The sequence below is a fragment of the Chlorocebus sabaeus genome, chromosome 13 (assembly GCF_047675955.1).
Source record: "Chlorocebus sabaeus isolate Y175 chromosome 13, mChlSab1.0.hap1, whole genome shotgun sequence".
NCBI lineage: Eukaryota > Metazoa > Chordata > Mammalia > Primates > Cercopithecidae > Chlorocebus > Chlorocebus sabaeus.
In genome coordinates, this window is record NC_132916.1 from 32,098,687 (window position 1) to 32,120,393 (window position 21,707).

At 37.2% G+C, this 21,707-nt stretch overlaps 1 protein-coding gene across 1 annotated transcript in view; it reads right to left on the bottom strand.

Moving 5' to 3' along the window:
* Window positions 1-3,067: 3,067 nt before the first annotated feature.
* The window catches only part of SEC63 (SEC63 homolog, protein translocation regulator), an 86,012-nt gene continuing 67,372 nt past the window's right edge, over window positions 3,068-21,707 (bottom strand). The window contains exons 17-21 of the mRNA XM_038001057.2: window positions 14,692-14,850; window positions 12,870-12,971; window positions 7,865-7,963; window positions 4,429-4,533; window positions 3,068-3,482 (exon numbers count right to left, since the gene is read on the bottom strand). Coding sequence (XP_037856985.1) covers window positions 3,339-3,482; window positions 4,429-4,533; window positions 7,865-7,963; window positions 12,870-12,971; window positions 14,692-14,850 — 609 coding nt within the window. The 3' untranslated portion in view covers window positions 3,068-3,338. The remainder of the gene's footprint in view (window positions 3,483-4,428; window positions 4,534-7,864; window positions 7,964-12,869; window positions 12,972-14,691; window positions 14,851-21,707) is intronic.

The window sequence follows — 21,707 nt, forward strand, 5'->3', positions numbered from 1 at the left end:
CAGCACTTTGGGAGGCTGAGGAGGGCTGATCACTTGAGGCCAGGAGTTCGAGACCAGCCTGGACAACATGGCAAAATCCCGTCTCTACTAAACATAAAATTAGCTGGTGTGGTGGCACGCACCTGTAGTCCCAGCTACTCAGGAGGCTGAGGCAGAAGAATCGCTTGAAGCTGGGAGGCGGAGGTTGCAGTGAGCTGAGATTGCACCACTGCACTCCTCCAGCCTGGACGACAGAGCGAGACTCCATCTCAAGCAGAAAAAGAGAGAGAGAAAAAAAAAGACCAGCAAATTAAATAGCCCCTAAAGAAATAATTCTTCTGCCTACAGTAGACAAAAAAAAAAAAAAAAAAGCATTCCACACAATGGCCAAGGCAAATGGATTTAAATGGATTGCCACTCATCTACCTGATCTAACACCAGCAAGTGAGTTCTTAACTTTTTTTTTTTTTTTTTTTGATAGCTCTAGTATCCAATCACAGAGCCTGGCACATAGAAACTCAGTAAATATGTGATGAATGACAACTCCTCAAACATTATGTAAGGTGCTGAATTACATTTGAAATAAGAATTGTGACTACAGAACACTAGTATATGGTTTGGATTGGCTGAAGCAAACTGAACAAAACTTGTGGTCAAAAATAACATGCCTAGAGAGCCTTATTATATCTCTCCCTCCCTGTTTCATCATCAGTTGTTTGACATCTACGCCCCCCTGCTTCCACCAGAGCCTGAGCTTCCCCGCACACAGTGGGACAGTACAGCTGGACAGGCCTGTCCTTTTCCAGCCCTCAGTGCAAGCTGGGAGAAGCAGAGCAGAAGGTATTTTCTACACAGAGAACTTCACTCAATGTGCTCCCTAACTTAAAAAAAAAAAAAAAATTCATGAAAAATGTTTAAACAATTCAAAAAGGACATGAACATCTAACTCTGAGATTGACATATTAACACCTCAGGGCCTCAATCAAATATTATAATGCTAAAAATCACAACTGCTACACTTTTAATTGTGGTAACTAAGTCTCCTCATGAACAGCTGTATTTTAATAGGTACTTTACCAATTAGAGAAAAATATCACATAATTTAAGTAACTTTCAATTTCACTTCCTATACACTGTATCATCTATAGGCTCATCAACTGTTGACAACGTGTCAGTTTTTTTATAGGAAGAACACTGAAACTTCACTCAAGTTTCCATTAGATTAAATGCAAACTAGGATACATAGTTTGCTATTCTCATTCCAGAGGAAAAACAAAGGGATGTGGATTTCAGCGACTCGCTGGACAGATAAGAACTATCAACTGAAGGCTCAGTTCTTTCACTACTGCCATATGGAAAGAGGTTACCTAAAGTACTCACTAGAGGAAATTTTATTTTACTTAGTTGGGAAGTACATACACATCACACAAAGAGAAAAGGAAAACCAACTATTGGAATTTTCTGGTGATGGTGGTTTTTTAAGCACTGTGGTGAGTTACTAGGTTACCCTCCTCTCCAGAATCTTAAACCCAGAGAGAAGCCAGCTGTGTGAATGAACTTACAAAGCCTCTTTAAGGCAAAGTAGCCACTAGAAAAAACAGACTTTTCTTGAAATCTTTCAAGAAAACTAGGAAATATGCATTCTACACATTGTTGTGTCTTGTCTGCTCTATTTCCTTGCCTTTGTGCCACACCTGTTTTCTCTAATCCCTCCTTTCACTTGACACCAGCTGGCTCACCCCGCCACCACACTTAAGTAATCAGTAGCTGCCTCAAGACACTAGTGCTTCACAGCAGAACCTGATTTGAAAATTAAACCCACCCTCTTACTTGTTCAATGAAGTAAATGAAAAAAATCCTCAGTGACACTGCCTCCTGCCTGCCAAGAAAGGGTCTCACTAAACTGGTGATTGAGGTTATAGTGAAAAAAACTGCTTTGACCATTTGATAGAAAATATTACATCCTAAATTTAGAACCAAAAAAACCATTCATGGTTTTGGTAATTTTCAATTTTTATTTCCAACTACTGCAGTAATAAGATACCAGTGGTAATTCTGCACTGAAAGTGGCAACCTTTTAAGTAAACAAGGTTGCAAATTGTAGTATTCCAACAATATTTTGACCTATGGAAATTTTGATGGGAAAGGATTATTATAATCAGTTTTATAATACTACAGACTTATGCTTCCTCCACATCTAGGAATAAAAATATCCACCCTCCCTCAATGATTCATCATGTATACATCTCTACTCTTTACAAGCACTATCTTTCCAGCTGTACTACAAGGGGAAATCCCTCTTACTCCTGGGTTTTTCTATACTATACAGAAATAGCAGTCACTTTAGCAGTAATGTACAATACTATTCAATTTTTAGTTGAAAAATAAAGAAATGGATTGCCCTATTTATGCCCTGACAGTAAAAAGACACACACCATTGAAACATAAAATGAGTCAACAAACTTCTATTTTTATTGACAGGAGTCCAAAATGAATACAAAAAAAGCTTCCTTTGCATGTTATACTTACTTTCCTTAAAAAGCTCCTGATAGAGTCAGGTAGACTGAAAACTAAGGATGTAGTTCAGCTTTTAAAGTGAACCTTTTTAATAAAAGGTTTAATAACATAAGCCACCAATATCAGAAAACATATGGTCCCACTATCACTTTAGAGCTACAGCTTATCAAAAGAATTAGATCCTGCACTGATCTGCTAAGATACAGGTTTAGAAATGTTTTAAGCCATTAAAAGCCATTTTTATAATCTGTCCGATAACTGGACAATTAAGAAAATTCCAAAATGTAGCCCTCTATATCATGTGGAATGTGAGAGAATGACAACTTATGACCAAGATAAGTAAAAATAAAAGTTTAAATCTATGAATGGAGCTGTTACAGTCTTGTATCACTGCAAAATGTCAATAATAGAGCTTATCAAGAGATTATAAACTTGAGCAATGTTACTTAAAACATATTTGTGGTGTTTGCTAAAACTAAAGCTGAACAAAGAAAAGTCGCTCATTTATAGACTGTGTTTCCTGCATCTTTACTTTTACTGGGACCACAGACTGATAATACATAGCCCACACTTTTGGACAGTTATAATAACAAAGGATTTATTATCATTTGCAGATGAAATAAATGCACCATCCCATACTTGAAAGGTTTCAATAAGCCTTAACATTTTTCAGGTTGTACCAAGGCACCACTGCCTAGTTATATTATGCACCCATTTCTAGAGTAAAAAAAACTACACCTCCCTCAACATCAGTTCTGTACTGTCTCTGGTTTATTATACACTTCCAAAACAGCAAAAAATTGCAAATATGTGCAAACACTGTGGTCCGTTCAGAGTACTACTTAGTCATCATCTTCCTCTTCCTCCTCTTCTTCCTCAAAGCTATCTTCAAAGCCCTCACTGTCCTCCTGGTCTTCATCCCCTTCTATTGCTGTATCCCACTGTGGGTGATTTTCTGGCACAGGCTTAGCCTCATGAACTTCCAACTAGAAAGAAGAATTAAATGTAGACATCAGAAATTTGGGGAGAAATAATGGAAGAAATCTTGGTAAACAAAAGGTTTTCTTTGACCATAGCAATTATAAAGAAATAGATTTCTATGGATACAATTCTAAATTCAACTCATTCATTTAGAATAGACAATTCATCCCAGAAATAAAACAAGTAAATCTAACCATAGGTAAATGTAATCAAATTTCTAATACAGTTTGATATTTTGATTCTATATGTTATACTACTTATGAATGTATTTCTGTGGCATAAAACAATTGTGATTCTTGAGCAAGAACACTGAGTCATATTTTAACAGAAGCCTTCTGCTTTAAGGAAGAAAAATCTGAGATATTTTGCAGTCGCTAGACTTGTGACGTAAAATTCTACAGTTAATAAAAAAAATATGGAACCCTCATGGAAAAAAAGGTTTGCCTTTACGGGCTACTTTTACCCTTTACAATGCAATAATACTTTTAGCACCATCTCTCTAATATAATAGGACACCTTGTATAAAAAGTTCAAGTGAATTGGTAAACAAAGATCAAAGTGTGCTGCAAATGATACAGAAGTGTATGCTGTAAGATGACAAAAATAAATTAGTTTCAGAAATTAATAAACACTCCAAATAGAATCTGTGGTTTAAAAAAAAAAAAAGTGCCTTTCTAAAGAAAAAAGAACCCATTTGCTGAGGCCTTATAAAGTTACAACACATTAAATGTATCCCTAAAGTAATTTATATTCAATGTTCTAAGTTGTTATACTCCTTAAAACCTAAAACTTTATTATTGAAAGACTAGTCCATCAAGTATATCACATATAAAGCAAGAGATGATTTCTTTTTCCTTCCATAACTCTACATTTCAAAACTAGAATTGTTTTCCTAGTATATTAAACATGTATACAGAAAACTCTTATTTACTGAAGAGTCACTATTCTTACCTTCAATGGTTTAATCTGATCCAAACCCATATAGGAGTCTGATCTCAGAAACACAGTATACTGATAATTTCCAGGCTTGCCTGGTGCGGGAAACTTCAGCTCTACCTAGAAGATAAAATCAGAACTTAAACATCTGTACTATGGGGAGGAAACAGCTCACTCCCTAAAATTCCTAGACCACAGTATTTAACAGCCAGGTTTTTTCTGCAGATGATACAGAAAGCCCAAACAAATGTTACTGAAGTCCTTATAAACAATAATAAAGAAAAGTGAAATGTATTACATATTATAAATACCTCACAAAGAGGAGATCAAATTATGCAGAACTGATGAGGTTAATTTGTATCTCCACAATTTAAGAAAAAAGTACTTAAAGCAACCAAATTCTATGCTATCACCTTGAAGAAATTAAGTAGGTATAAAAGCATAAATGAAATGTTGGGATAAAACAACAGACTTCACTAGATAGGAGATACTTCTTGCCAAATTTTCTTATTTCTAGAATAAATGCCCAATGCCAAAGGTCAAGAAGATATTTTACTTACCATCAAATCATAAACTTCAAATACAAATAACAAACCTTTAAAAAGTTTCTATTCCACTTGGACAAAAGAAGAACAATTTTTTTTAAATGACATTTTAACCTCTGGTGATCTGCCTCTAATCTCCAAAATCCAGATTTTATAGTCAAGATTAAATATTAAAATATGCCAATTTTAAAAAAAACTAGAAAAAATCATGAAGGAATCTTTTTTTAAAAATTAATCTCAGTTTGGCCTAACTATAACACAAACCTAGAAATTATTAAAAAAAAAAAAAAAACTCTTTAAATCATACTACAAAAAATAAATAAGAAAATGGATAAACAAATAGGTATTTATATTTCTGCCTGGTAGAAACAACCAGAATAGTAAAACAAACTGGGGAGAAATATTTGTAACACATATCACAAAGGGCTGATTTCTTAACATTAAAAAAAAAAAATCCCAATTTTTTAAGACTCAAGAAAAGTGAACAATGGCCACAGACACATTAAAAAGATGACTCAAACACACTGAAAGTTAAGTTTCACTCTTCAGAGAAATAAAAACTACACTGAATGGAATAAGCAGAGTAAAAATTGATTCAGACAAGAATCATGAATATATGCTTAAAATGACTGGCTAAAACAATGTTGGAGAATAGGACATTCACACAGGGCCCAAATATCACCCCATAGATTAGAGGGGGAGAAAAATACCTTTACAATAGAGAAAAACCACAGCTAAATGAGCAACCTTAATTAATATCACCAACATAGGGCAGAGGCATATACTGTACCTCTAACATAATGCGGTAAGAAGTACATCACCAACATAGCTTGCTTGCCAAAAACACGAAGATGAATAAAGAGTAACCAACGAGACAAAGTCATATTAAATGATATTGTACACAACACTTTGCCTGGATTCTTGAAAAATGTCAGCGACATGCAAAGATTAAAAAAGAACAAGGACAAGAAAGTATTCAACACTAAAGAGGCATGACAACCAAATACAATGTAAAAAGGTCTTTTTTTCTTTCTTTCGAGACAGGTCACTCTGTTGCCCAGGCTGAGTACAGGGGCATGATCATGGCTCATTGCAGCTTCAACCTCATGGGCTCAAGTGATTCTCCTGCCTCAGCCTCCTGAGTTAGGCTGGGACTAAAGGCACGAGTCGCCACACCAGCTACAATGTGTGATCCTTGATTAGATCCTCAGTTTAAAAATAAAACCAAAAACTGTAACAGACATTAGTGGAATTGTTGAGGAAATTTGAATACAGACTGCATATTAGATAATTATGCCATACCAATGTTAAATTTCCTGAGTATAATCATTGTAGTGGGCCTATGGAGAAGGTCCTGGTTTTTGTTTTTGTTTTTTAAGAGACAGGGCCTCACCATGTTGCCCAGCCTGCTCTTGAATTCCTGGGCTCAAGTGATCTGGCCACCTTGGCCTCCCAAAGTGCTGGAATTACAGGTGTGAGCCACCGCACCCAGCCCAAGGCTCTGGTTCTTAAGGGATACATGTCAAGTAGTTAGGGGTGGCATGTCATGGTATCTACAAGTACCTCAAATGGTTCAGGGGAAAACACACACACATGTGCATGTTTTGTATGTACACATACAGTGAGAGAAAGATAAAACAAGTAACATCTAAATGTAAACAACTGGTGAAGATAGGTGGGGATCTAGGGAGGTTTCATGATACTGTGCTTGTAACTTTTCAATAGGTTTTAAAACTTAAAAGATCAGAGAGGCCAGGCACAGTGGCTCATGCCTGTAATCCCAGCACTTTGGGAGGCCAAAGCAGGCGGATCTCTTGAGCTCAGGAGTTTGAAACCAGCCTGGGCAACATGGGTAAACCCCGTCTCTACAAAAAATACAAAAATTAGCCAGGCATGGTGGTGCATGTATGTAGTACCAGCTACTTGGGAGGCTGAGGTGGGAGAGCCTGGGAGGCGGAGGTTGCAGTGAGCCAAGACTATGCCACTGCACTCCAGCCTAGGTGACATAGCCAGACCCTGTCTCAAAAAAATGATCAGAGGAAAAAATTAAAAAAAAAAAAAAAACCCAAAGATCTAAGATGCTATTTTTCACCTTTCCAACTAGCAATGATATTCAAAATGTATGACATGCTGAGAGGCATTAGGCATATTTAGACATTCATTCTTTTTATAGAGAAATAAAATATCTAGCAATATAGATCAAAATTACAAACATACAGAGCCTCTGGCCCATCAATTCAACCTCTATAAATTTATTATTAACCTATTTCATGCATTTACCACTTGATTACAAAGGGTTAAAAAATATGTACTAAAAATCAACATCATAGGGCTATCTTGAAAAGCTTTTGTCCACCAAGTACAGGCAGACAGAACCTTCTTCCTATAAAAAAAAAAAAATCAAGAAAAACAAAAATGCAGTTCCCAAAGGTAAATATGTTCATCACAATGTTACTTCACTGATGTCATTAACAGTGAACAATATCATGTAATCAAAAATTCCACTCAAAAAATCCACATCATCAGTTCTTATATTTTTTAAGACAAAAGATCTAATACTTAACACTAATCCAATAAGAACAAAAATCCTATTACTAAATTCTGGAGAGGAGGAGGAAAGGCATATGTTCTTAGACACTAACAGTGAAAACTCCCAAAACAAGCTAAGAACAAGTTTTTAAAACATTGACTAAGTTGCCTACCTTTAACAATTATTGATACATTTCCAACGAGCTCACCCCCAAAACATCAGAGAACAGTTACAAAATGCAGTCAACGAACAGAATACAATATGCTAAATATGATAAACTGCTTTTTTAAAAAAAGATATATGAAGATATATGAAGCAGCATGATGGTGACAGCTGTGCCTCGTTAAATACTGAAATCATGTTGTGTGATAGTTACCTCCTCTGTATCTTTCAGTGTACACACATGATATGGCATAGATATTAATGTCTGCTCCTTCCTATCTGCAATGTAAAGCCACCACCATTCTTGTTTTTCCTGGAAAGAAAAGAAGAAGAAGAGTATAAATAATCAGAAAGAACTAGAGAGAACACAATTTTGGCCTCTCTTATCTTAGAGATTCTCTGCACTGACAAAGTGCTTGGTACAAAATAGGTGTTCAAATGAACATTTACTGAAAGAATAAGCTGTTCTTAACATTTGTAGAGCCATTGCCTAAAAACATTCCGTATCCAATTTTGGGGATTTCAATAGCTCCTTGAAACCTATTGATTGGCCTTCATATTAAAAACCCCATGACTAACCTTAAGGAACAAGCATTATTCTAAATATATACAACTATTACAACAGCATGTAGCAAATAATCTTAGTAATCTTACCTAGAATAAGCAAAAGCCACAAAGTAGGAGTGGAAGGAACTTGGGCAGCCAAATCAAAAATCAATACATTAAATACTTTATATACTTTTAAGAGGATATTTCAGATTATAAGAGTCTATTTATACTTTCCACTGCCCATGATTGTACTAAACTTGGCATTTCTAGCTGAACTCCAAAAAAATTAGGAACAGAAAAAAGAGCTGGGTTTAAAAAAAAAAAATTCACCAGAATATCAGAATGTACACAATGACAGCAAGGAAAAATCAGAGAACAAGAGACAGAAAAGTATTAAATATATACATAAATTTTAGGCAGGGTGCAATGGCTCACGCCTGCAATCCCAGCACTTTGGGAGTCCGAGACGGATGGATCATGAGGTAAGGAGATCGAGACCATCCTGGCTAACACAGGGAAACCCCGTCACTACTGAAAATACAAAAAATTAGCCAGGCATGGTAGCAGGCGCCTGTAGTCCCAGCTACTCGGAAGGCTGAGGCAGGAGAATGGCGTGAACCCGGGAGGCGGAGCTTGCAGTGAGCCCAGATCGCACCACTGCATTCCAGCCTGGGCAACAGAGCAAGACTCTGTCTCAAAAAAATATATATATATATACACATAAATATATATGTATGTATTTTAGAAGGCCAAGTCTAAAAGCACCAAACCTCCGCGCATTCAGCAACAACTGCTCTATTACAGTACACTTCAGTTAACTATTTAGTCATCTGCTTAGTAACACCTGTTTAAGAGTTGGGTAGGGAAGTATCTTTCTAAGATGGTTTAAAGAAAAATGTTTTACAGCTTAAAACAAAATAAACTCTAGGATGTTCTAAATATTTATTTAACCAAAACAGTACTAGACTATTCTAAATTCTCAATTGTCTGAAATGGGTTAAAATATCATCTTACTGAAACAGTTTCTTTGAGAAAACATGGGGGTTTTTTGTTTTGTTTTTTGTTGAGACAGGGTCTCACTCTGTCACCCAGGCTGGAGTGCAGTGGCACCATCTCAGCTCACCTCACTGCAACCTCTGCCTCTGGGGCTCAAGTAATCCTCCCACCTCAGTTTCCCGAGTAGCTGAGACTACAGGCATGCACCACAATGTCTGGCTAACTTTTGTATTTTTTATAGAAACAGGATTTCATTTATTTTGCCCAGGCTGTCTTGAACTCCTGGGCTCAAGCAATCCTCCCACTTAGGCCTCCCATAAGTGCTAGGATTACAGGCATGAGCCACCACACCTGGCCCATATTTATGTTTTTAAACTAAAATTGCTGCACTTTCTATTTTAACTATAAAAATAGATTAAAATTTGGTTTATCTTTCAAACATTACTATACTAAGCACAACTAAAAACTCTTCTGTTTAAATACCTTAGGAGATAAAGCACTGCAACATTAATAAGCCTAATAAATGACAAGTACATGTTGACATGAGCAGCAGCTAAAAAGAAAATTAAATTCTGCTTAAACCAAGGGTTAGGACTACTACCGTAGGCATATTTGTATATATAACTTATGTGTGTAAATACATAACAGCCTCAAAGTGGAATATTAACACCTCTGTTGTGGCTACTCAAATCTGCCCTTGCAGCATGAAAAAAATGAATGTGGCTGTATTCTAATAAAACTTTATTTACAATAAAGCCTCATTGACAAAAACAGGAAGGGAGCCAGATCTGCCTGTAGACTGCAGTTTAAAAATATCTGTTTTAAAGACACAGAAACCTGGGTTATTTCACCTCCCTAAAATCTCATTTTCTTTTCAACAATCAGTGCCTACTTCTGGCCACGTTGCAAAGATGATCTGAGAAAATACAAATAAAAAATGTATATTATAAAGCCTAGCACATGCAGTATAATAAATGGCAGTTATGATTATTAGTGACATGAGGTACAATAACAGTTCTTTTACTTAAGTCATTTTGACATTTGTCAGAAACATCATTACCACAACAAGTAGGGAATGTAAGCAGCACAGGATTATGTTGAAGATTATGCACTTCTTCACCTCCCTACTTAGAGAATGCCTTTCCCTGCAACCTCTCAGCCTATTTAATTACAATGAGATGCACTCAATATTAAGGGCCAGCCACGGTGGCTCACACCTGTAGTCCCAGCACTTTGGGAGGCCAAGGCGGGTGGATCACCTGAGGTCAGGAGTTCAAGACCGGCCTGACCAACACGGAGAAACCCCGCCTCTACCAAAAATACAAAATCAGCTGGGCGTGGTGGCAAATGACTGCAAACCCAGCTACTGGCTCAAAAAAAAAAAAAAAAAAAATTTATTAAAAAGCCAATGGATATCAGTTAATGGCACTACACTTGTGCCTAGACTCTGATGCATATGTTAAAAGTGAAACAGATGTTCTATGAGTTTGCACTTTAGACAAAACCATTTTTCTTGTGTGAGATTCCCAACCATTCTTAACACATTAAATACAATAGATGAATTTCACTAACATGTAAGTCAAATATTACTAAGTGTGTAGTTTGGTAGTTAGGTTACTTAGGTAAGAAACATGGAAATGTAGATACATAAAGAGGTTAGGAAGATCCTAAATAAATTTTGTTTGTTCATTTGTTTTGTTTTGTTTGAGACAGAGTCTCGCTCTGTCACCAAGGCTGGAATGCAATGGCACAATCTTGGCTCACTGCAACCTCCGCCTCCCAGGTTCAAGCAATTCTCCTGCCTCAGTCTCCTAAGTAGCTGGGATTACAGGCACCTACCACCACAGCCGACTAATTTTTTGTTTTTTTGAGACAGAGTTTCACTCTTGTTGCCCAGGATGGAGTGCAATGGTGCCATCTCGGCTCACCGTAACCTCCACCTCCTGGGTTCAAGCGGTTCTCCTGCCTCAGCCTCCTGAGTGGTGGGATTACAGGAATGTGCCACCATGCCCGGCCAATTTTGTATTTTTAGTAGAGACGGGGTTTTGCCATGTTGGCCAGGCTGGTCTCAAACTCCTGGCCTCAGGTGATCCACCCACCCACCTCAGCCCCACAAAGTGCTGGGATTACAGGCGTGAGCCACTGAGCCCAGCCCTAAATAAATTTTACCTGATAAACAATGATCTTAAATGTTTACCATGCAGATGCAGATTAAATATGAAAAAGGCATTTTGCTGATAAAAATTATTCTTATTTTTTTTGAGACAGGGTCTCGCTCTGTCATCCAAGTTGGAATTCAGTAGCACAATCATAGCTCACTGCAGCCTCAATCTCCTGGGCTCAAGTGATCCTCCAACCTCAGCTTCCCAAGTAGCCTAGGACCACAGGCATGAGCCACTAATGTGCATTAGTGGCATTTGGCCACTAACAAATGTTCTGAGGGAGTGAATGAATGTTTCTCTTATTAACTAAGCATGGTCTAAAATGAAACTGTCTGTTATATGGGTACACACTAGGCAGCTTTGAGCACCCCATGGCACTTTTTACACCAATCAATGAATGGAATTTACTTGCTTCATTTCAGGATGCCTGGTGTTGGCAGGCTACCTCTGCAATGGGCAAAATGCTCCTAACAGATGGACTAAAGCTCAGGACATGCCAGAAGATCAGCATGTGCATTAAGATGGAATCCTGGGCAGACTTCTCTCCAAGTCAAAACAACAGTCTGTGCAGAGCCACTCATTTATTACTAAGAGAGCCAAATTATTTAGGAATTTGCCTTAAGCAGTCCCCAGAAACTCTAGATTGACATTCTCAAGCAGAAAGTAGATTTATACATGAAATCACCTGCCAAACACAAGTGGTGACCAGAAGGTTCTGTGGCAAAGCTGTGAGGTAGTCTGTGGAACAGTTTCCCGAACTGAGGGAACCAGTTCTTGACCTCTGCTCCAGACAGAATTATACTCTAATGCAAAATGTCAATGGAATCCCAAGGTAATTTGAAAGATGAACAACACAGGTTATCAAGGAGATCTAAAGTTGAGCAGGCTGCAATTACAAAGTAAACAAGGACAAGGCAACAAATAGCATTGTAATGACCTGTTCTGAGCCTGGGGCTCAGTCATGATCAAGCTCTTATGGAACTTTATTTATTAGAGCCAAGAACACAGTTGGTCCCACAGCCATGGGCTCACACATTTCCATGGACTGGGACAACAATAACCAGGGTCAGAGCAATTCTAATGGTTCCATGTGGCCAGCAGGATCCTCAGAGGGAAAATTTAAGTATTTTTTTATCCTATTTAAAACTTGGCAGAGGTGAGAGATTCACAATAGTTAAGTATTCAAAGGCAAAGTACGCATTTTTCTGATGAAGACTGCCTAATCTGCTAATAAGAAATCACCATTATGCACAACACTCAGTAATTAGGGCACAGAAAAGATAGCAGCAAACCACAGAAATACTTAAGAAGCTAACCATCTCTTTTATAAGCAACACGTTCACTAAGTATAATACCTATTGTAATATTCCCTTTAAAAATGTGGCCTTTCAGGACAGACCACATTTAGCACATATGAACTAATATACACGACAGAGGGCTAAAAGTCAACTGACAAATCCCAGAGGAGAAAGTGAATGGAATAAGGAACACACTAGCCTGTATATAACTCACCTCAGGAAAGTAAAGGCTATACACAGGATGTGTTATTTTTGATTTGGTTTCCAGTAGAGCTCTCTCTTTTCGCTGTATGCTTTGTTGTAATTCTTGCCACTCCTAGTAAACAAAAAAATTAAAATATTTAAAATCTAGTATGTGTTTTATCACTTTGAGGAGTTTCCAGGTATTATTCCTGATAATGCTAATTAACTACTTAGGATTACAACAAGTTCAGTTCCACAAATCTGATCATTTCCCTGCTCATCCTTACAATGCCTTTTTAAATATATTAAATCAAACCACTGTAGTATCAACTACATAGCCGTTAATTATCTGACCCTAGTCTGCCTCTCTTTGGTCTCCTGTCACTGCCTCCCTCCTTGTGCTTTTTATTCTAGTCATTTCAAACTACCTATACTTCTCTAAACTTACCAAACTATTTTACTCCTCCTAAACCCTGTTTAGACTTTGGTTTCTCCCTTTCTCTGACTACTCATTATTATTTAGGACCAGCTAAAGCCCAAAGTATGAACTCCTGAGTAAAGCCTCCCATAAATTCCCTTCTATCTCAGGACTGAACTGATCACTCCCTCCTTACGTACCTTGCATAAGATGTGTATAATTTCATATGTACTATAATATTTATTTACAAATCTGCCTGCTCCATTAGCCTACATATCATTCAAGAGCTGCAGCTGTTTCACATTTGGCTTTGTAATTCTTTAATCTCAGATAGCCTTGGGATGTGACAGATAATAAATAATGATTTGTTGACTTAATGAATGTATTTTTGGTCATATGAAGAAATCAGTCTGTCAACACCCTAAGAGTCACTGCTACTAACCCTAATATACTTAGGAATATGTCAATTCTCAAAGTCAGGCCAGGGATATAAGGTATTTGACAGATTTTAGTTTCCTGGCAATCAATTTAATTCTCCAAGTACAAAAACAGCCAAGGTCCTGCAAATGCTAACAGTAGTCGTCTTTGTTTTCTACCATTCCCAAGGCCAAGTGTGTTAGTACTCCCTTATACTTTTATCCTTTGCCCTTTACCTCCTTCCTCCTTTTTTGGCCTCTCGTTTGCCTCTGAGGCTATTCAGGCAATCCCTTTTTATCTCCTAAACTACAGTGTTACTTTTAGATCAATGGCCACTCAAAAAGAACAATGCTAACAAAACCTAAAGGAAATGGCCAGTTTATTTGCAGTGAGACTCTAAGGACCACATTCTTCTCTATAATTCTCCCATAAATCATGTGCAACTTAATGCCATGAGATTTTTCTTCTATACTCTGTACTTTCACACCATATTAATAAATTCTCTAAAGACTTCCCCTGTCCTTAATATATCTTATATACACCCACGAAACAAGGTGGTATTCTACAAAAGTTAGCTTTTCCCTTAACCAACCTCTTGACATCAGGGTCCACAGTACTGTTTCTCTACAGTAAACATGACCTGGAGCTCGTGACACAGCCTTCCAAGTAAGCACTATCCATTTCACAAACACCTTTCCCTACTCATATTTCCAGAGATATCCCCAACACTGAAAATCCCCTTATGAGATCAACTGACCTAACCTCAAAACCAGGTCCTACACCACCTAACAATTTAATATTTAAGAAAATGAGGATTTCCAATCCTTGTTAGAAATCATTTTTCTTTATAACCTTGACTACCATTCCTTAAAAACGTTTTTCAAAGTAATAAAATTATAAAATATACAGGTAATATTTAAAGCAAGCAAGCGAGCAAGCAAACAAATGAACAACAACAACAAAACCCAAAGCTATCATCAGAGGTATAATTCCAATTATTTAAACCTATAAGGCTTACTGCTTCATCATCTTTGTTTTGTTTTTCATCTTGCTCTCTATCAGAGTCTCTGTCACTACCATCATCTTTTTCACTTTGGGAATCTCTATTGGTTTCTTCTTCTTCAGAATCACTGCCCTTATCTGAAACTTCTTCTTCATCTTCCTTTACTGCAGCTTCCTAAAAGGAAAAAGCAAACACAAAGATTCTGCGTATCTCAATGAGCACATATTAATCTGAATCCCTGAAGTTAACTTATTGTCAACAAAACTAAACTGACTCGATGACAATTTCACTATTCATATATAATTTTTTAAAATTATAAACATTCCTACTTATAAAGATGTGGGAGTCAGACTGAAGAGTTTAGTATCTGGCTAGTCTGTCTATTGTTAGTTATTTTATTCATTCTTCATAATTTGTCAAATGAAAGTATTTCTATTTGTAAAGCCCAGTAACACAAAGGCTAAGATGGTTCTGCTTTCAAAAACATCAATTATATTTTATTTAAGGAAACAGGTAGTTTATAGAAAAGTATAATGTTGGGGCTAGCCACAGTGACTAATGCATGTAATCCTAGCACTTTGGAAGGCAGAAGCAGGAGGACTGCTTGAGGCCAAGAGTTCAAACCAGCCTAGGCAACATAGCAAGACCTGATCCCTTTAAAAAAAAAAAAAAATATATATATATATATATATATATTTTATATATATATCACTAGGCATGATGGTACACATTTGTAGTCCCAGCTAGTTGGGAGGTTGAGGTGGGAGAATCACTTGAGCCCAGGAGTTTAAGGCTGCAGTAAGCCGTGACCATGCCACAGCACTTCAGTGTGGGTGGCAGAGCAAGACCCTATCTCAAAAAAGGGAGGGAGGGAGGGAGGGAGGGCGGGTGGAAGGAAGGAAGGAAGGAAGGAAGGAAGGAAGGAAGGAAGGAAGGAAGGAAGGAAGGAAGGAAGGAAGGAAAAGTGCTTCTTTGGAAGTATAGAATCACTTTCTTTAGCAGGGTATGATGCAGTAAGGCAAGGCAGTATCTCTAGCAAAATACTAGCTCACTTCAGGAATCAAAGAGAACAGCAAATTAAATGCAAAGAAAGCAGAAATAGGCAGGACACGGTGGCTCATGCCTGTAATCCCAGCACTTTGGGAGGCTGAGGCAGGTGGATAATTTAAGTCCAGGAGTTTGAGACCAGCCTGACCAACATGGTGAAACCCCATCTCTACTAAAAATACAAACAAAAAAACAAAAAAAAAAAACAAAAAAAACCTAGCTGAGCATGGTAGCACATGCCTGTAATCTCAGCTACTTGGGAGGCTGAGGCAGGAGAATCACTTGAATTTGGCAGGCGGAGGTTGCAGTGAGCCACTGCCTGAGTAACAGAGTATGACTCTGTCTCAAAAAACAAACAAACAAAAAAAAGCAGAGAGAGGTATAGAAAAAGAAACTTAAAACTAAAAGTTGGTTCTTTGAAAAGGTTAATAAAATTGATTAAACCCCTAGGCAAGAATGATCAAGAAAAAAAAAAAGAAACAATAAAAATTACCAATATGATGAACAAAAAAGGCATAACTATATCCAACAGACAATAAAAGAAAATTATGAATAATGTTATGCCAACAAATTTAATAAGAGGAAATAGACAAATTCCTTGAAAAACACAATTTGCTAAAATCAATAAGAAAAATGCAGAATATATATTAAAGAAAGAAACTCCACAAATAAACTCCCTTTGAAAACTCCAGGCCCAGATGGTTTCCCTGGAGAATTCTTCCACAGACTGAAAAAACAAATTGAAGCTTACACATACTCTTCTGAGCAAAAAAGGGAATACTTCCTAGCTTGATTAATAACGCCAGCATAAATCTGATACAAAACCTGACAAGGATATTACAAAAAAAGAGAATGACAAACCAATATTTGCTCTTAAAATTAGATGTGACAATACAAAGAAAATACCGTCAAATACAGATAAATATAAAAAAGGATACTAAGTTATGGCCAAATGATATTTGTTCCAGGAATGCAGGGATGGTTTCAAATTTTTTAAATCCATCAATCTAATTCAACAGAAAGGAAAAAAGTGAAAAACAAACAAACAAACAAAAAAAAACCTTTAATAACATTCACTATTTGCTAGTGATAAAAATTCTCAGCAAACTGGAAATAAAAGGAAACACTTCCTTAACCTGACAAAGAATAGTTACAAAAAACTTACACCTAACATCACATTTAGTGGTAAAATAATGTTTGCTTTCTTCCTAAGACCAACAATAAGATAAGGTTTCTACTATCATAACTCTGAATAAATATTATACTGAAAGTTCTAGTCAGCACAGTGAGGCAGAAAGGAAGAAAGGGTATAAAGATTAAAAAGAAAAAAGTAAAACTGTCTTTATTCACAGATGGCAACACTGTATATGTAGAAAATCTTTATTAAAATATCTACAAATGGTTAGAATTATTGCCAATTCATTAAGACTCTTTGATACAAGGTCAATATTTAGAAGCAACTATTTCTATACACCAGCAACAAACACCAAATAAAAATTTTAATGACATTTACGGTGATATCAGAAAGGATCAAATACATAGGGGTAAATCTAACGAAAGATGTGCCATACCTCTGCCACTGGAAATTACAAAACACTGCTGAGAAAAATTAGGGAAGATCCAAATTAATGAAGATAAACCACAATCATGAATAACAAGACTCAGTATTGTTAACATGTCAATTCTCCCCATATTGAACCATGGATTCAGTGCAATACCAATGTAAATTTCAGCAGCTTTTTCGGGGGGAAATTGTTAAGCTTATTCTAAAAACTGGCAGGAAATGTAAAGGAATTAAAACAGGAAAATTTTGATCAGGAAAATTTTGATCAGTAAAACAGTTGGAGCACTTACACTACATATTTTGAGACTTAACATAAAGCTACAATTAAAACTGTATGGCACTGGCATAAGAATAGACAAATAATCAATAGAATGAACAGGACAGTCCATAAACAGACCTACACATCATATACAGTATCACCTGTTGTTTTCTTTTTAAATTATACTTAAAGTTCCAGGGTACATGTGCAGAATGTGCAGGTTACATAGGTACACACATGCCACGGTGGTTTGCTGTACCCATCAACCCATCATCTACATTAGGCATTTCTATTAATGCAATCCCTCCCCTAGCCCACCACCACCTGACAGGCCCCAGTGTGTGATGTTCCCCTCCGTGTCCATGTGTTCTCATTGTTCAACTCACACTTACGAGTGAGAACATGCCAGTGTGTGGATTTCTGTTCTTGTGTTAGTTTGCTGAGAATGATGGTTTCCAACACCATCCTTGTCCCTGCAAAGGACATGAACTCATCCTTTTTTATGGCTGCATACTATTCCATGGTGTGTATGTGCCACATTTTCTTTATCTAGTCTATCATTGATGGGCATTTGGGTTGGTTCCAAGTCTTTGCTGTTGTAAACAGTGCCACAATAAACATACGTGTGTATGTGTCTTTATAGTAGAATGACTTATAATCCTTTGGGTATATACCCAGTAATGGGATTGCTGGGTAAATATTGCTAGTTCTAGACCCTTGAGGAATCGCCACACTGTCTTCCACAATGGTTGAACTAATTTACACTCCCACCAACAGTGTAAAAACGTTTCTATTTCTCCACATCCTCCAGCATCTGTTGTTTCCTTTTTACTGATTGTCATTCTGACTGGCGTGAAATGGTATCTCAATGTGGTTTCGATTTGCATTTCTCTAATGACCAGTGATGATGAGCTTCTCTTCATATTTTTGTTGGCTGCATAAATGTCTTCTTTTGAGAAGTGTCTGTTCATATCCTTTGCCCACTTTCTGATGGAGTTGTTTTTTTCTTGTAAATCTGTTTACGTTCTTTGTAGATTCTGGCTATCGGCCCTGTGTCAGATGGATAGATTGTAAAAACTTTCTCCCATTCTGTGGGTTGCCTGTTCACTCTGATGATAGGTTGTTGTTTTTTTTTGTTTGTTTTGTTTTTTGTTTTTTGCTGTGCAGAAGCTCTTTAGTTCAATCAGATTCCGTTTGTCTATTTTGGCTTTTGTTGCCATTGCTTTTGGTGTTTTAGTCAAGAAGTCTTTGCCCATGCCTATGTCCTGAGTGGTATTGCCTAGGTTTTCTTCTAGGGTTTTTATGGTTTTAAGTCTTAAGTCTTTAATCCATGTTGAGTTAATTTTTGTATTAGGTGTATGGAAGGATCCAGTTCCTGCTTTCTGCATATGGCTAGCCAGTTTTCCCAATACCATTTATTAAATAGGGAATGCTTTCCCCATTGCTTGTTTTTAACAGGTTTGTCAAAGATCAGATGGTTGTAGACGTGTGGCATTATTTCTGAGGCCTCTGTTCTGTTCTATTAGTCTATACATCTGTTTTGGTATAAGTACCATGCTGTTTTGGTTACTGTAGCCTTGTAGTACAGTTTGAAGTCAGGTAGCGTGATGCCTCCAGCTTTGTTCTTTTTGCTTAAGATTGTCTTGGCTATGCGGGCTCTTCTTTGGTTCCACATGAAATTTAGTTTTTTCCAATTCTGTGAAGAAAGTCAATGGTAACTTGATCGGGATAGCATTGAATCTATAAATTACTTTGGGGAGTGTGGCCATTTTGACAATATTGATTTTTCCTATCCATGAGCATGGAATGTTTTCCATTTGTTTGTGTCCTCTCTTATTTCCTTGAGCAGTGGTTTGTAGTTCCCCTTGAAGAGGTCCTTGTAAGTTGTATTCCTAGGTATTTTATTCTCTTTGTGGCAATTGTGAATGTGAATTCACTGATGGCTTGGCTCTCTGTTTGTATGTTATTGTTGTATAGGAATGCTTGTGATTTTTGCACATTGATTTTGTATCCTGAGACTTAGCTGAAGTTGCTTATCAGCTTGAGGAGATTTTGGGCTGAGACGATGGGGTTTTCTAAATATACAATCATGTCATCTGCAAATAAAGACAATTTGACTTCCTCTTTTCCTAACTGAATACTCTTTCTTTCTCTTGCCTGACTGCCCTGGCCAGAACTTCCAATACTATGTTGAATAGGAGTGGTGAGAGAAGGCATCCTTGTCTTGTGCTGGTTTTCAAAGACAAGGCTTCCAGTTTTTGCCCATTCAGTATGATACTGGCTGTGGGTTTGTCACAAATAGCTCTTATTTTGAGATATGTTCCATCAAGGCCTAGTTTATTGAGAGTTTTTAGCATGAAGGGCTGTTGCATTTTGTCGAAGACCTTTTCTGCATCTATTGAGATAATCATGTGGTTTTTGTCATTGGTTCTGTCTGATGGATTACATTTATTGATTTGCATATGTTGAACCAGCCTTGCATCCCAGGCATGAAGCCGACTAGATGGTGGTGGATAAGCTTTCTGATGTGCTGCTGGATTCGGTTTGCCAGTATTTTATTGAGGATTTTCACATCAATGTTCATCAGGGATATTGGCCTGAAATTTTCTTTTTTTGTTGTGTCTCTGCCAGGTTTTGGTATCAGGATGATGCTGGCCTCATAAAATGAGTTAGGGAGGATTTCCTCTTTTTCTATTGTTTGGAATAGTTTCAGAAGGAATGGTATCAGCTCCTCTTTGTACCTCTGGTAGAATTCGGCCGTGAAACTATCTGATCGTGGACTTTTTTTGGTTGGTAGGCTATTAATTGCTGCCTCAATTTCAGAGATTATTATTGATCTAGTCAGGAATTTGACTTCCTCCTGGTTTAGTCTTGGGAGGGTGTATGTGTTCAGGAATTTAACCATTTCTTCTAGATTTTCTTGTTTATTTGTGTAGAGGCATTTATAGTATTCTCTGATGGTAGTTTGTATTTCTGTGGGATCAGTGGTGATATCCCCTTTATCATTTTTTTATTGCATCTTTTTTATTCTTCTCTCTTTTCTTCTTTATTAGTCTGGCTAATGGTCTATCTATTCTGTTGATCTTTTCAAAAAACTAGCTCCCAGATTCATTGATTTTTTTGATGAGTTTTTTGTGTTTCTATCTCCTTCAGTTCTGCTCTTAGTTTCTTGTCTTCTGCTAGCTTTTGAATTTGTTTGCTCTTGCTTCTCTAGTTCTTTTGTGATGTTAGGGTGTCAATTTTAGATCTTTCCTGCTTTCTCTTGTGGGCATTTAGTGCTATAAATTTCCCTCTACACACTGCTTCAAATGTGTCCCAGAGATTCTGGTATATTGTGTCTTTGTTCTCATCGGTTTCAAAGAACATCTTTGTTTCTGCCTTCATTTCATTATTTACCCAGTAGTCATTCAGGAGCAGGTTGTTCAGTTTCCATGTAGTTTTGCAGTTCTGAGCAAGTTTCTTAATCCTGAGTTCTAATTTGATTGCGCTGTGGTCTAAGAGACTGTTTGTCATGATTTCCGTTCTTCTGCATTTGCTGAGGAGTGTTTTACTTCCAATTATGCAGTCAATTTTGGAATAAGTGTGACGTGGTGCTAAGGAGAATGTGTATTCTGTCGATTTGGGCTTTACAATTTGGTATGTTTTTGCAGTGGCTGGTACCAGTAGTTACTTTCCATGTTTAGTGCTTCCTTCAGGAGCTCTTGTAGGGCAGGTCTGGTGGTGACAAAATCTCTCCGCATTTCCTTGTCTGTAAAGGATTTTATTTCTCCATCGCTTATGAAGCTTAGTTTGGCTAGATATGAAATTCTGGGTTGAAAATTCTTTTCTTTAAGGATGTTGAACATTGGGCCCCACTCTCTCTTCTGGCTTGTAGGGTTTCTGCCGAGAGATCTGCTGTTAGTCTGATGGGCTTCCCTTTGTGGGTAACCCGATCTTTCTCTCTGGCTCCTCTTAATATTTTTTCCTTCATTTTAACCTTGGTGAATCTGATGATTATGTGTCTTAGGGTTGCTCTTCTCAAGGAGTATCTTCGTGGTGGTCTCTGTATTTCCTGAATTTGAATGTTGGCCTGCCTCACTAGGTTGGGGAAGTTCTCCTGGATAATGTCCTGAAGAGTATCTTCCAACTTGGTTTCATTCTCCCCGTCACTTTCAGGTACAC